Source organism: Cherax quadricarinatus, chromosome 72 (assembly GCF_038502225.1).
Source record: "Cherax quadricarinatus isolate ZL_2023a chromosome 72, ASM3850222v1, whole genome shotgun sequence".
NCBI lineage: Eukaryota > Metazoa > Arthropoda > Malacostraca > Decapoda > Parastacidae > Cherax > Cherax quadricarinatus.
The window spans coordinates 8,197,785-8,214,679 of record NC_091363.1 but is presented as its reverse complement, the minus strand read 5'-3'; the positions used below and the strand labels follow the sequence as shown (position 1 = coordinate 8,214,679).

Below are 16,895 nucleotides of genomic sequence, written 5' to 3'. Positions count from 1 at the left end.
AGTGACGTCACACTTGCCGGAGGCAGTGACGTCACACTCGCCTGCGGCAGTGACGTCACACTTGCCGGAGGCAGTGACGTCACACTTGCCGGAGGCACAACATGAAGCCACGTCGCTGCTCGCCGCTGCCAGACTCGCTATTCTTCCTTCAAATACAAATATTTTATTGTTATTTATATTATGCTCTTGGTCCAAGGAACTCGTATTCTCCTTCCCTTGGATCAAAGGAAGGAAAGTATGACCCTTAAGGATGTATTTTAATATTTCAATACTTATTCATAATATAAATATATGATTGTCATATTTAATATAATTTACCTCTACTTTGTGTAGATTTCATATTATTATTTTAAATATTTATATAAATGTATATATCACCATTAGTCAAATACATTTATTAATCAATTATTTTTTTAATTTGTTTCCTGTAAGTTTATCGAGCCCAAATAATCCATAACTAACAAAATTAACGCGACTATTTCTTAAGAAATAGAGAAAATAATATCTGATTTTTCGGTATTTAAGGAAAATATAATTAAGAAAAAAAAAGTATTAGAGGTTTCAATAAAGATAATTTTCCCGGCGGGAAATTTGCCTGTGGTGTTGACAACGTTGACAGTGAGAAGGTGGACGCTGTGGGGGGAGGTGCTCGCTCCTCCTCTCTTATTAGTAATAACATGACTTGTAATGAAGAAATAAATAACCCAGAAGATAAGACGAGTGGCAAGGGGACTGCTACCAAGTACAAGATACATAAGAAAAGGTAAGAATCGGTGGGCTTAGGCTTGTCAGGACACGAGATGATTGTCATGGAGATCACTAAACCCGTAGGGATTATACAGCGCCTGTGGGAGGTATGGAAGGCAATCAGGGAACTGGAGCACATCCTGTTCCCTAGATCAAGAGCCCTTCACCAGCGTCAATGAACCTCCCGTGAGGGGGGGGAACAGGACAAGTGTTTCCTGACAAACCTTAGTCATAAGATAACCCGCAGCTGGAGCTTTTGGTCATCTGACAGAGGCCTTCCACTGGCTTACTGGTCCATCCCATTAACAAATATGGTTATGATTATAACCATTAGATTATTCTAAGGTGGGTTTAAGGCCTATCAACTCTACTAGGAAGGTATATACACCGTGAGGTATGTATATCAATATATAGATGCTGAGAGTAATGCCTATTTTAAAGTATACTTGACTGGCGGGATACAAGTGACAGTAGATTTAATGGCCATCGTCTAGTATATACACTTTAAACCTAACAAACCAACCAATATAGACTACACCACAGTCAATATCTGGAGAGGTTTTCGGGGTCAACTCCCTCGGAACCCGGACTGTGATCAGGCCTCACGGTGGATCAGGGCCTGATCAACCAGGCTGTTACTGTTGGCCACACGTAAACCAACGTACGAACCACAGCCCGGCTGGTCAGGTACTGACTTTAGGTGCCTGTCGAAAGCCTTCTTGAAGACAGCCAGGGGTCTCTTGGTAACCCCCTTGTGTATACTGGGAGGCAGTTGAATAATGTATATACAGTTATCTCTAAGAAATTTCGGTCTATATACACAGAGATACACACCTATTTATATACAGAAATTTCCCTCTGTATCATGAATAAGACAAATAGAATAAAAAGGCACACTACCGTGAATGGAACAATACACAATAACCCGCACTTACAAACTTATGACGACGTTTCGGTCCAACTTGGACCATTAACAGACTGGAATAAGATAAATCAGTGTATGGTGAAGGAAAGAAAGCTTCGAGTATGATACACAAATTCGGAATGAATATCAAACAAGATTGATGAACTGAAAGAATGAATAGCATAGGTAACCCCAAACACTGTAGCTATTACAGAGACAAAACTAACCGACATGATATTTTAAGTGCCATATTCCCAGCAGGATATCAAGTGATAAGGTAGGAAAGAGGGATGGAGTATCATTACTGCTCAGAAAGCATTGAGTTTGAAGAGATGGATGGGACAGACATGAGGTAAGCGACTACATAGTGGAATCATTAAGACTGGGGGACCCTAAGCAGTGATTGCAGCGATGTACAACCCACCAACACTAGGAGACTGAATTAGGAATATGAAGACAACAAAGCAATGGTTGACATCACAGAAACAATTAGTGTGTGCATAGAGCTAAAGCGAAGCTACTTATGGGGGATTTCAACCACAAAAAAATGGATTATTAAAACTGGGACTCAAAAAAGGGGACCAGAAATGTGGAGGGCAAAGTTGATGGAGGTGGTTCGGAAAAACTATGTGTAACCAAATTAAGAAAACAAGAAGAGAGAGAAGAGGAGATGAGCCAACATAACTGGACCTAGTATTAGGTAAACGTATGCCTGACATTGGTACAACAGAATATGAGAACTCCCTGGACGCTAGCAACCATACAGTGCTTGTAGAACTGAACGTACAGGAAGAATGGCAACTGGAAGGCATAAGAAGGCTGACTAGAAAAAGAAACTGAAGGAATGAGGGAATTCTTGAATTCAATGCAGTGGGAAAGGGAACCGGAAGGAAAGTCAGTGGAAGAGAGGATAAAATACCTAACTGGAAAATGCCAGAAAATATAGAACTTCATACCCAGAAGGGAAAATAGTAAAAACAAAGAGAGCTCTTTTTTCAACCAGAAATGGAGAGGGAAAAAATAAGCATAAGAGCGTAGAAACAGTATAGACAAAGAAGGAGAGACAAGAAGACAAGCGAGCAGATTAGCCCGAAATGAATATGAAAGAGTGAGGAGAGAGGCCGAGCGACAATTAGGGAATGGCATAGCGACAAAGGCCAAATCTGAATCAAAACTTCACAGCCACATCAGAAGAAGGGTGGCAGTCAAAGATCAGGTAACTCACTTGAATAAGGTAAGAAGAGGGCTCACAAAAAGACAAGAAAATTTGTGAAGTGTTGAACAAACGATCTGAATAGGTCTTCTCACTGGAAGCGGGCAGTGCCAGAAACCTGTGGAATAAGAGTACAATGGCAGATGCTGTCAACACCATACACACAACAGGAGAAGAGGTAAAAACACTCTTGATGGAGATGAATTCATCAAAGGCAATTGGACTTGATAAGGTGTCCCATGGATTTTGCGAGGGGGGGGGAAGAACCTTTCGCTATGATCGCAGTGCTGTATTGCCCTTGTGGGTTTAGCGCTTAGTTTTGATTATAATAATAAATTAGCTGTGATCTACAAATCAGTTTATGTAGGAGATTTGGAAGACAGTGCATGAAGTCCCTACACTGAAGTAAGGAGCCACGTAGGAAGCTTGAGCTGCACACCAGTTTAACTGACATGTATACCTTGCAAGGTAATTAAAAGTGGTAGAGAACCTGGAGAGAAGTAGTTTCATAAACAATAACCAGCAAGGGTTCAGAGATGGCAAATAACTTTCAATCTATTGGAATTCTGACTAAGTAATGGAAATGAGACGGGAGTGAGAATCATAGGCGAATTGTATTTTCGTATTATTATTATAATCAAGGGGGAAGCGCTAAACCCGGAGGATTATACAGCGCCTGGGGGGGATGTGGAAGGCATTCAGGCTTAATTCGGGGAACTGGAGCACAGATCCAATACCCTAAATCAAGAGCCCCTCACCAACATCAAGGAACCTTCCTTGAGGGGCTGTATTTTCGTAGATTGCAAAAAAGACATTCTTTACTTCATATCCCACAAGAGAATTAAGGATTGGTATCAGGATCAGTATTGTTTCTGGTTTATGTGAATGATATACTAGATGGTACTGAGACAGATGTATCCCTGTTTACCTGGAGAGAGTTCTGGGGGTCAACGCCCCAGCGGCCCGGTCTGTGACCAGGCCTCCTGGTGGATCAGAGCCTGATCAACCAGGCTGTTGCTGCTGGCTGCACGCAAACCAACGTACGAGCCACAGCCCGGCTGGTCAGGAACCGACTTTAGGTGCTTGTCCAGTGCCAGCTTGAAGACTGCCAGGGGTCTGTTGGTAATCCCCCTTATGTGTGCTGGGAGGCAGTTGAACAGTCTCGGGCCCCTGACACTTATTGTATGGTCTCTTAACGTGCTAGTGACACCCCTGCTTTTCATTGGGGGGATGGTGCATCGTCTGCCAAGTCTTTTGCTTTCGTAGTGAGTGATTTTCGTGTGCAAGTTCGGTACTAGTCCCTCTAGGATTTTCCAGGTGTATATAATCATGTATCTCTCCCTCCTGCGTTCCAGGGAATACAGGTTTAGGAACCTCAAGCGCTCCCAATAATTGAGGTGTTTTATCTCCGTTATGCGCGCCGTGAATGTTCTCTGTACATTTTCTAGGTCGGCAATTTCACCTGCCTTGAAAGGTGCTGTTAGTGTGCAGCAATATTCCAGCCTAGATAGAACAAGTGACCTGAAGAGTGTCATCATGGGCTTGGCCTCCCTAGTTTTGAAGGTTCTCATTATCCATCCTGTTGGCCGACAATGTAAAACTAATGAGAATAGAAGTAGATGAAGATAGGGGAAAGGCTACAATGGATTTAGACAACCTTCAAGACTAGTTAGACAAGTGGAAGTGAAGACTGGCGGGGACCCCAGTAGAAATAAGTCACAGTGATTTCATTTGGCTATTCTAAGTTAAATCTACATAATGTACTTAGGTGCTCATAACATCTGTGTGTTGTCAAAACCATTGTAAAAATATTTGTATTTTAAGTACTAAAGGATAAATAAATAAATAAATAAATAAATAAATATATATATATATATATATATATATATATATATATATATATATATATATATATATATATATATATATACATATATGTACATACATACATACATGCCCACACTATTTCAGATGGTTGTCGTTGAGGAGTGAGGAGCAGTGGTGGGTGAGCTTGGTTACACTGACAGTGCTCGCAGCCATCACCCGCCAGACCTCACTAGACGAGCCTCCAGGCACGCTGTAGGTATCATACCACACAATCCACGTACCTAGCCACTTCCTTGCCATGTGCCTACCCTACCATACACCGTGTACTTGCCCTACTATACACACATTCATACCGTGTACCTGACCTACCATAGCAACCATCACCCTCCAGGCCTCCCTAAGCTAATGAAAATGAAAATGTTTATTTCCTTGCAAAGCTTACAATGTGTGGTTTACATATTATAAAATATTAATTACAAAGAAAGCCACTAGCATGCCTAGGCAGTTCGGGCAGCCTCCAGGCACGCTGTGTATATGTCGTGTCAAGCCCTGCCTTCACACACCTGTACAAATAACTATCCTGCCCAGTATTATTCCTCACACCCTGTTTGTATCCCGTCCTGCCCTTCCCACACCAAGTACACACACATCTTACCCAGTCCTTCCCACTATGTAAGTATCCTACCTTGTCCTTCTCCACATCATGTACGTATCCTAGCTAGCCCTTCCCTACACCGTGTATGTAGCCTACCCGTACACATCCCACATCCTTTATATGGCATACAGACCCCCACGCCATGTACCCACTTACACAACCCGCACTTCATATATGGAGACAGTGATTGTTTCAGCCCCGCAGTGAAAAAAAATAAACGTTAGCTAAACAATGTCAAAATTGCAGCCATTTTGAATACATTATTTAGAATATTTTGAAAAAAATCAGGCTGTATTTTGAAAAAAATGCTCAGACTGTATTTAAAAAAAAAATTCAGACTGTATTTTGAATAAATTAGATTGTATTTGTTTATACCTGGTTGCTATTACGTAGCAAACATTATCTTTGTATTGTTCACTGAAGTTTATTTCCTATATCTTCGTGATTGTTGCGTCACACCGCGTGTACATGGGGACGTGACCACTTCCTGTACATGGTACAGGTGGGACGAGGTGCACTTCGGTACCTTCGCTAACCATTACATCAACCGCAACTTCTACCACGATGTTCACCCTCCCCTGGGCAAGGTGAGTCCTTCCTCACACAGTAACACCTCCCTCACCACCTCACATTATTATTATTAGTGATGTTTACGGGGAAGCGTTAAACTCGTAGGGTCATGCAGTACCAGGTTTCATTTGAGGAAGAGGAATAGCTCTGGTTCCTAGAATCAGGAGCCGTTCACTACTGTGGAAAATACTTTATATATTTTCCAGAAATTCAGTATTTATATGTAAATAGATGGCCATACTGTATTTAATAATATTTGTCATAGAAAACGGAAAGCCTGCGTCTGCGCAGACGAGACTCGCCATCTTGGTTTTGAATTTTGTACAAACGTTGGTGTAATGGGAAGAATTTTTCGTGCTCTAGAGGTTAAAATTGTGTTGACACCTCTCAAATAGGAGGCGAAATTGTTGGACATGCATTCCTGCATACCTTGAGATATCAGACGACTGGACAAGACAGCTCCAGGAACCTCAGATAAGCTCTCTAGATTTGTGTGTAATTCTGGCCAGCATTATTTTCATAGATTTAGAGTGAGGTTTTCTGAGTATGATACACATTAATCTCCAGTCAAATTGGTGAGTGATATTAAGATATATTTTCCTTCTGTTATGTAATTGTGTATATATATAACCATTTATTATTTTTAATATACAGTCCACAAATTTATATATTTACCAGTATTCCTGGTGTATGTATATTTCATTTAATTAATAGGTCCAGAGCAACTTGTGGTTATGACAGTGGTAGGTATCGAAGGGGGACATTTTTGCGACCTAGGTGTCCCAAATTCCTACTTGTCTATGTAACATTGATAAATAATAATTATCTTTGTTATCATTTACTGTTATGTACATAATTAGTTACATTCAGATAAATGCAATTTTCCACATTTAAATTGCCCGTTGGTCCTTCTTGAACCGGAGGTAATTAGTGAAGTCATTAATTAGTTAATTACTTAATAATTATATGTGAAATGACAGAAGGAGGTGGATGTTAAGTTCACAAATTTACTTAATGTGTAGTGGATTATAATAATTACAATATTAATTTTGATAAGCTAAGCTCAAGTCTGGCTAAGTTTATATTAATTTGTATAATACTAATTTGATAAGACAATTCTGGCCAAGATTTATATCATTGTATGTGTAATTGATAAGACAAGTGTGGATATAGATTATATTGTGTATAATATTAATTTTGCTATGCCAAATTCTGGCAAGGATTTATATTTATATAATATTAATTTGATAAGCCAATTTTGGCCAAGATTTATATCAGTGTATGTGTAATTGATAAGCCATGTGTAGCTAATTATTAATGTGTATATTAATTTTGCTATGCCAAATTCTGGCAAGGATTTATTAATTTGTATAATATTAATTTTGATGAGCCAAGTTTGTATTAATGTACATTTAAAATTTATATTATACATGTAATTGCTAAACTCAAGTAGCTAGGATTTATTTAAAGGTAAGTTGTACTATTTACCTTTATAAAGTGCATAATTTAGTACATAATCAGTGTTATTAAGTTGAATTTAATACATTGCATCATGGCTGAAAATGAGGAAATTAATGTAGAAGACAAACATATGGAATATAGAGCAAAGAAAGCATCTCTGCAAGCTAGAAAGGGTCATGTAACAAAAGCATACAATAAATGTTTGGAATTAATGAATCAAGAAACTGTGAATACTGATGATTTAAAATTGTATTTAGATGCTTTAGGTAATATTCATGCAAATTATATTACAACAAATATGAAGGAGATTTATTAGTAAATTGTGTAGATGAGACTGAAGTAGATCTCATAATTAATCAGTATTATGAATTAGAGGAAAAGATTCTTTCTTGTAAAAGTCAGGCCTTGAATAAATTAAAATGTGTAAACCAGGCAGTTAATCAGTCTGCTTCAACAAATAATATGTCTGCCAAAACTCCCAGAACGATGTTTACCTGTATTTAATCCTGGTGAAAATTGGGAGGAATTTTGGTAAATTTTTAAGGCAGCTGTGCATGACAGGAGTGACCTAGCCTGTGTAACTAAATTATTTTACCTCAAAGGACAGGTAAGAGGAGATGCTCACATACTCATACAAGCCTTTCCCAATGTAAATGACTCTTACAAGGAAGCAGTTGACTTGTTGAAGGTCACTTATGGTAATATAGAACAAAGTAGGTTGGATCTAGTGAATATCATTGTTAATTTAAAATCCCCAGATCACACTTACAAAGGTTTACAGAAGTTTAGAGTTAAACTGGAGAGCACTCAAAACTTTAAGTAATAAATATAATCTGAAGGATTCAGACTGGTTATTGAGTGCCATGGTACAGAATAAATTAAACTATAAAACACTTGAATGACTCTCAAACAAATATCACAAGGGTTATTTTGGTCTGGAGGAAATAAGACTAGGTCTACAAGAATTGATTGTGCAGTTGCAGACCAGCCAACTAACTCATTTTAAAGATGCAACACATGATAACTCTGAGGTATCTGCCAAGTTTCACAAAGAAAAATTATTCTAATGTTAATAATCAAAATTCATTTCCTAAAAGGAGTTACATAGGTGCATATCAAGGAGCAGGAATCAGAAATAATGATTCTCCACAAGGTAAGAAGAATAAGTACCCTCCTAAGAGTAGCCCAGTTAATAAGAAACCAGTCAAAGAAAGGAGAGATTGTCTCCTCTCTAAGGGTACTCATTTTTCTAAGAATTGCAATGCATACAATTCATGGAATGATAAAGTTGAAAGACTGGAGGAACTTGATAGATGTATCAGATGTTTGGGTAATCACAATGTAAAGGATTGTTATGCCAAATTAAACTTCTGTTATCAATGTCACAAAGGAAGACACCATATAGTCATGTGTAAAGGTCTATATGATAATGTTGATAATAATGATAATGTTGACAATCCTGACACAACAGTGGCTAATGTAAAAATTGCTGCTAATGTTAATAATGATGGTTTTGCTGAAGTAGCCTTACCTGTGTTACAGGTAAAAATTGATGATAAAAGGCATAAATCTAAAAGTGTAAATGCATTATTGGACCAGGGATCCCAGCGTACCTTTATAAAACGTAAATGTCTTGATGGTATGAAAGTACAGATGGGAGATCGCACAACTTTAAAATTATCTGGTTTTCTCTCGGATAAAAGAGCTCAATTGTATGACACTGTTTATGTAACTGTCAGGTTGGGCAATGAGAAAAAACGTGTTAATGCAGTAATTGTAGATAGACTTCCAGAGAAAATATCTACAGTAGGGCTTAGTAAAGCTACAGAAAGACTTTCACATAATGTAAATTTAGCACCTTCTGGCGGAAGTGATGATTCTGTAGGCCCAATAAATATTTTGATAGGTAGTGACTATTATGCCTCCTTTGTAAAGGGTATGGTAAAGAAATGTGATGTCACCCTTTTGAAGACTGCTGGAGGCCATGTAATGTATGGTAGGATTCCTCGTAATAATAATTCATGACTAGAGGAAACTACAAATACCATAACTGTGTGTCTTACTCATGAAATCGTACCCCAGTATAATTCTTCCATAGAGGTTGGTGTTGAGCCAGTGCATAAATTGTGGGAATTAGACAGCATTGGAATAAATGTAAATGAAGAAAGTCCAGACGATTCTTTTACTCAGGAGCAATACCTGAGAATGTAAAATTTGAATCTGGACAACACTGGGTAAGACTTCCGTGGAGATTGAACCATCCAGAATTGCCCACTAATTACAGAATGGCATATGGACAATTAAAGGCTCAGCTCCGCGAACTGAGTAAGACACCAGAATTGTTAACTGCCTATAATGACATAATTGCTGAGCAGTTAATTAATAAATTTATAGAAGAGGTACCTCCTGAGCAAGCCAAAATTTATGGTCACTATTTGGCACATCACGGAGTGAAGAAGGATCCTAAGACCACTTCTCTGAGAATTGTGTTTAATTGTAGTGCCAGGAGTAACAAAAATGTACATAGTTTAAATGACTGTTTGATGACTGGTCCTTCGTTGACGGAAAAATTAGGAGATATCTTATTAAATTTCAGGATGAAAAATTATGCCTTTATGGCTGACATAAGTAAAGCTTTCCTAAGAGTGGGTTTACAAGAGGCTGACCGGGATTGTACCCGCTTCTTATGGCCTGAGAATCCTAGTGACCCACTTAGCCCTCTGAAAACCTTTCGTTTTAGGAGCGTATTATTTGGTGCTACATCCAGTCCATTCCTTCAGGGGATGATAAATGCACACCTTAAACATATGGAAAGTCCATTGAGTAAAGTAATGAGCAAACAATTTTATGTGGACAATTTCCTGGGTGTGACGTCAACTGAAGAGGAACTGTTAATGACTTATGGAGAGGCTAATAAAATAATGCAAAGTGCAAATATGCCTCTGAGGGAATGGAATAGTAATTCGTCCAAATTAAAGGACAAAATAAGTAAAGATTACCCTGGAGATGAAGTACCAAAATGTAGTAATGTATTGGGATTAACTTGCGATACTGAGAGAGATTTGTTAATGTTAAAACCTAATAATTACATTATGCCCAATAAATTAACTAAGAGAGTTTTGCTTGCTGAAGTTTCCAAATGTTTTGATCCACTAGGTTTAGTGTCACCCCTTACTATAAGAGGGAAATTATTAATACAGGAAGCATGGAAACTTAAATGTGCTTGAGATGAAATTCTACCTGAGGAATTCATTAACAGGTGGGATGAATTAATTGGTGATTATGAGAAAATTCCAATGTTGGAGTTCCCACGCCAGGTGGCCAATCCAAATGGGAAAAATGTACTCCACATTTTTTGTGATGCTTCAAAATTGGCATATGGAGCAGTTGCTTACCTTCAATGTAATAGTGTTATTTCTCTTGTTATGTCTAAGGCTAAAGTGTCTCCAATTAAATCACGTACCTTGCCTCAGTTGAAATTAACAGCCATTTATGTAAGTGTCAAATTAGCTAATTATATAAGAAATATGTTGCAGGAGATAAATATTAGCGACACTGTAATTTGGTCTGATAATGAGGTAGCCTGGTGGCCTGGTGGCTAAAGCTTCCGCTTCACACACGGAGGGCCCGGGTTCGATTCCCGGCGGGTGGAAACATTTCGACACGTTTCCTTACACCTGTTGTCCTGTTCACCTAGCAGCAAATAGGTACCTGGGTGTTAGTCGACTGGTGTGGGTCACATCCTGGGGGACAAGATTAAGGACCCCAATGGAAATAAGTTAGACAGTCCTCGATGACGCACTGACTTTCTTGGGTTATCCTGGGTGGCTAATCCTCCGGGGTTAAAAATCCGAACGAAATCTTATCTTATCTTATCCTTACAATGGATTCGTAATGGAAACAGTAAAATTGTGTACGTACAAAACAGAGTCGCTGAAATTAATAAGATGCAAGAGAAGTATAATAGTTTGGGTCAGCATGTGTTAACATTTAATCATATACCTGGTGAGGAGAATCCAGCTGATTTCGTGTCTCAAGGTTTATCTTGTGCTAAATTTGTAAATGCTGTATCATGGTTTAAAGGACCGAGCTGGTTGGTAAATAAAGCTAATTGGCCTGTACAAAAGGCGTATATTGCTCCTGTTGAAATTACTGTGACCACCGCTCCAATAGTTTGTCCTTCCTTAGCCATTGGTATAAATAGGTATTCTTCTTTACCCAAACTAATCAATGTAACTAAGTTGGTGTTTAAATTTCTAAACAAGATGAATATTTCATATAAGTTTTTGCATCCTCTTGAATTTTGGATAAAGAGGGTACAGGAGGAAATCTATGGAAATGAGATTAAATTGATGATGGAAAGAAAAATTGTGAAAGGTTCCATAATAGAGAAATTGGGGCTGTATTTAGAGAACAGTGTAATTAGGTGCAGAGGTAGGTTACAAAATGCTGAATTGGGTGATTATGCTAAACACCCTATCTTACTGCCCAAAACTCATCATCTAACAAATTTGATTGTTCTAAATGCCCATAAAAATGTAATGCATGGTGGGGTACAAGATACCTTAAATTGTATTAGGGAAACTTTCTGGATTCCACAAGGACGGCAAAGTGTAAAAAGGGTGATTAAATCTTGTGTAATATGTCGCCGTGTGGATGCCAGATCCTATATGTACCCAGGTCCTCCACCATTGTCAAATGAGCAATTTGAGTCGTTTAGCAACGAACTCCGGCCAGCCGCAGTGTGGAAAATACTGTATATATTTTCCAGAAATTCAGTATTTATATTTAAATAGATGGCCATACTGTATTTAATAATATTTGTCATAGAAAACGGAAAGCCTGCGTCTGCACAGACGAGACTCGCCATCTTGGTTTTGAATTTTGTGCAAACGTTGGTGTAATGGGAAAATTTTTTCGTGCTCTAGAGGTTAAAACTGTGTTGACACCTCTCAAATAGGAGGCAAAATTGGTGGATGTGCATTACTGCATAACTTGTGATATCAGACGACTGGACAAGACAGCTCCAGGAACCTCAGATAAGCTCTCTAGATTTGTGTGTAATTCTGGCCAGCATTATTTTCATAGATTTAGTTAGAGTGAGGTTTTCTGAGTATGATACACATTAATCTCCAGTCAAATTGGTGAGTGATATTAAGATATATTTTCCTTCTGTTATGTAATTGTGTATATAAATATAACCATTTATTATTTTTAATATACAGTCCACAAATTTATATATTTACCAGTATTCCTGGTGTATGTATATTTCATTTAATTAATAGGTCCAGAGCAACTTGTGGTTATGACAGTGGTAGGTATCGAAGGGGGACATTTTTTGCGTCCTAGGTGTCCCAAATTCCTACTTGTCTATGTAACATTGATAAATAATAATTATCTTTGTTATCATTTACTGTTATGTACATAATTAGTTACATTCAGATAAATGCAATTTTCCACAACTACCATGAAGACATTCACTTTGTATGATTACTGGCTATAGATTACGGGTTCTGAACCAGTGGTCCAGGGAACCCAAAGGCAGTCAGTGGGTCAGTGAACCAGGGGCAAACCATCTGTTTATTTTTCCCCAGTTCCTTTGAAATTTATCTTTGTAAAGGAATTATCTATGTCAAATTCTGTTACAAAGGTATTGTTCCATTACAAGCAAGTGTATAGTGAGGTAACGTATAACTGTCATGCCTAAAAGTGATGATGTTTTCAGGGGTTAAAGCCCCTGCGGTCCAGTCCCATACCAAGCTTCCAGTAACCTCAGGTATGGCTGCCATAGGATCCTATAACACAGTGAGTGTATAGGTATACCATCTTTTAGTTGGAAACAAGGCTTATTGCTATTTAGTACTGTGTTTAATCAGAAAATACTTGCCTCGAGTGAGGATCGAACTCACGACCTTGAGATTATGAGACTCACGCGCTGCCTACTGCGCCATCGAGGCCGCGATGTACAATTTTGGGTAATTTCTTATTGAAAGGAAATAGAGAAACGGCATCCATCAATAAAAAATCTTTCTTTGTTCACATTGGGTTGCTGGGAATTTTAAGGTAAAATTGCAGTATGTGAAATGACTAATATTTTTCGAAATGTAACTATGGGTAGCGGGGTTTGTGACCTCTGTAATCCTCTTTTTGTGCTAGCTCTCTGAAGATAAGTTGTGGATGCACAATAAATTAGCCTCTCAGGCGGCTCAACTAATTGCTGAAATTTATTTCAAGTATTTGTTGTAATATTTTACTTCCAGCATAACTATTATAATACTGTTTAATAGTACTGGATGCTCGATGTTAGGAAAGTATTTTATAGTGCAATGAACTGTAATAATAATTACCATAATTATTTGACCCCCAGTTACCAATGACACTGGTAAGGTGGGTATATAGCAAAAACTAAAAACTATTTACAGTGATAGTCGTAGATATGTTTCTGATTTATTATTCAAGTTATTAAATTCAATTCCTTCCCTTTATTTTCTTATGATAAAAAAAAATTAAAGATATGGGTATCCGGCTGTTAGATCGTTTGTTTCAAAAGCATAAAACTGCTGAAAGAAAACAGTTCAAAGCTGTTTATTTAATATACTTGCTTTTTTTTTTTCCTTGAAAGAAAGTGGAAAAATAGAATAGTCTGAGGGCATTATTTTGTGTGTATGTGAGTGCTTATCAAGAGCGTTCATCAGATTTTTGAATGAGGTCCATGGTCCAAAATAGGTTAAGAATCTTAGCTGTAGATGCTACTAGGTTAGTATAATTTTAATCACGGAAAAACACTAAACTTGTAAGGGTTATACTCCTGGTTTGATTCAGGGAAGTGATGGGTAGCTCTGTTTGCCTGAATCAAGAGCCGAACACAATTTTATACTACCTACAGTAGGTGGCCAGGCCTCAAACAACTTTTGTTATAGAAGAGCGAATGAGTGGAATAAATAACTGAACATGTCAAGGCCCGTCTTAGCTTAAACCAGTTCAGGAAGAGAACTATGAGGTCCCTAATGAATGAACCTACAGTTAGTTAGTTTAATATGTTTATTATGCACCCCATACCCATCCTGTGGGCGGTAGTCAAAAGATTACAGAGGTACATAATGGGTCTAGGGACTGGGCCTCAAAGTTTTGATAGCTGAGCAAGTTACAAAGGTAATGAACGCCAGGTAGATGTGATCACAATCATAACAAATTACAAAGGTATTTGCAGAGTACCTACAGAATGGGAGAAAAGTGATTACTTGTATAGTGAACCTATTTTATTACGCTACATGTGGAAAACTGCATTTATCTGAATGTAACTAATTATGTACATAACAGTAAATGATAACAAAATGGTTATATATATACACAATTACATAACAGAAGGAAAATATATCTTAATATCACTCACCAATTTGACTGGAGATTAATGTATATCATACTCAGAAAACCTCACTCTAACTAAATCTATGAAAATAATGCTGGCCAGAATTACACACAAATCTAGAGAGCTTATCTGAGGTTCCTGGAGCTGTCTTGTCCAGTCGTCTGATATCTCAAGTTATGCAGGAATGCATGTCCAACAATTTCGCCTCCTATTTGAGAGGTGTCAACACAATTTTAACCTCTAGAGCACGAGAAATTCTTCCCATTACACCAACGTTTGTACAAAATTCAAAACCAAGATGGCGAGTCTCGTCTGCGCAGACGCAGGCTTTCCGTTTTCTATGACATAAATATTAAATACAGTATGGCCATCTATTTACATATAAATACTGAATTTCTGGAAAATATATACAGTATTTTCCACACTACATTTCCCTATTTAATGTTCATATGTACTACTCCGTTAACTTTATTCCTATTGTTCTTCTTTTTATTGAAACTGATTTCGTGTAGTTACTTTAATTTTATAATAATTATGACTGATTTTTACTGTATCTAATAGCTAGGCTGCTGATAAGATGTTACAAGGACCACAACGGAAATAAGTTAGTTTGTATGAACTTTTGGGCTATCTTGTTGGGTAATTTATACACATGTAACTGTGTAAGACAATTGTAATCACTCAGTGCTTATGTAATTGTACTCATGTATATTTATACCTATATAAACTTACAGATGGTGATCGCCGGAGCGGCGTGGTTGGCTGGCTACAATGGAACCTTTGACTTCCAGGGGAGTAGCATCTACACCCGTGATCTTAACTATGTTGCTCTGCGCTCGGTGAGTTTAGTCTAACATCTTTATTATACACCCCATACCCATCCTGTGGGCGGAGGTCAAAAGATTACAGAGGTACATAATGGGTCCAGGGACTGGACTCCAAAGTTTTTATAGCTGAGCAAGTTACAAAGGTAATGAATTCCAGGTGGATCTGGTCACAATCATGACAAGTTACAAAGGTATTTACAGATTACAGAGGTACATAATGGGTCCAGGATTGGGCCCCAAGTTTTGATAGCTGAACAAGGTACAAAGGTAATGAAGTCAGAAGTTACAAAAGTAATGAATCATGTAAGTAAATTTACTTACTTGCGTTTATACATGGTTACAGTCATGAACAAACTATAAAGTAATAAGCAATTCACACGTCCACACCCGGTAACAATTGTAATGAGTTATTGGTGCAAATATTAATTGTTGGGTCACGCACACACACACACACACACACACACACACACACACACACACACACACACACACACACACACACACACACACACACACACACGACCTGACGACACTCGGGCACAGGAGAGATAGGGGGGACACAATAACGACATACAAAATACTGAGAGGAATTGATAAGGTGGACAAAGACAGGATGTTCCAGGGATGGGACACAGTCACAAGGGGACACAGTTGGAAGTTGAAGACGCAGATGAATCACAGGGATGTTAGGAAGTATTTCTTCAGCCACAGAGTAGTCAGGAAGTGGAATAGTTTGGGAAGCGATGTAGTGGAGGCAGGATCCATACATAGCTTTAAGCAGAGGTATGATAAAGCTCACGGTTCAGGGAGAGTGACCTTGTGGCGACCAGTGAAGAGGCGGGGCCAGGAGCTAGGACTTGACCCCTGCAACCTCAACTAGGTGAGTACACACACACACACACATTGCTAAAATTTAAAACTCGCACTTGATAAAGCACGTCAAGAAACTAGAGAAAGTGCAAAGGTTTGCGACAAGGTTAGTTCCAGAGCTGAGGGGAATGTCTTATGAAGAAAGGTTAAGGGAAATCGGCCTGACGACACTAGAGGACAGGAGGGTCAGGGGAGACATGATAACGACATATAAAATACTGCGCGGAATAGACAAGGTGGACAAAGACAGGATGTTCCAGGGAGGGGACACTGAAACAAGAGGTCACAATTGGAAGTTGAAGACACAGATGAGTCAGAGAGATATTAGGAAGTATTTCTTCAGTCATAGAGTTGTCAAGCAGTGGAATAGCCTAGAAAGTGATGTAGTGGAGGCAGGAACCATACATAGTTTTAAGACGAGGTTTGATAAAGCTCATGGAGCGGGTAGAGAG

General features: G+C 38.4%; 1 protein-coding gene and 1 non-coding gene across 2 annotated transcripts in view; one reads left to right on the top strand and one right to left on the bottom strand.

Annotated features, from left to right (window-relative positions):
• The first annotated feature begins 626 nt into the window (after positions 1-626).
• Positions 627-16,895, top strand: part of LOC128701312 (protein O-mannosyl-transferase 2) — a 91,150-nt gene continuing 74,881 nt past the window's right edge. Inside the window, exons 1-4 of the mRNA XM_053794969.2 lie at positions 627-763; positions 4,836-4,943; positions 5,849-5,933; positions 15,481-15,585. Of these exons, the coding sequence (XP_053650944.2) occupies positions 678-763; positions 4,836-4,943; positions 5,849-5,933; positions 15,481-15,585 (384 nt within the window). The 5' untranslated portion in view covers positions 627-677. The remainder of the gene's footprint in view (positions 764-4,835; positions 4,944-5,848; positions 5,934-15,480; positions 15,586-16,895) is intronic.
• On the bottom strand, positions 13,262-13,334 carry TRNAM-CAU (transfer RNA methionine (anticodon CAU)). Its single transcript has one exon. It is a non-coding gene; the product is annotated as a tRNA-Met (tRNA).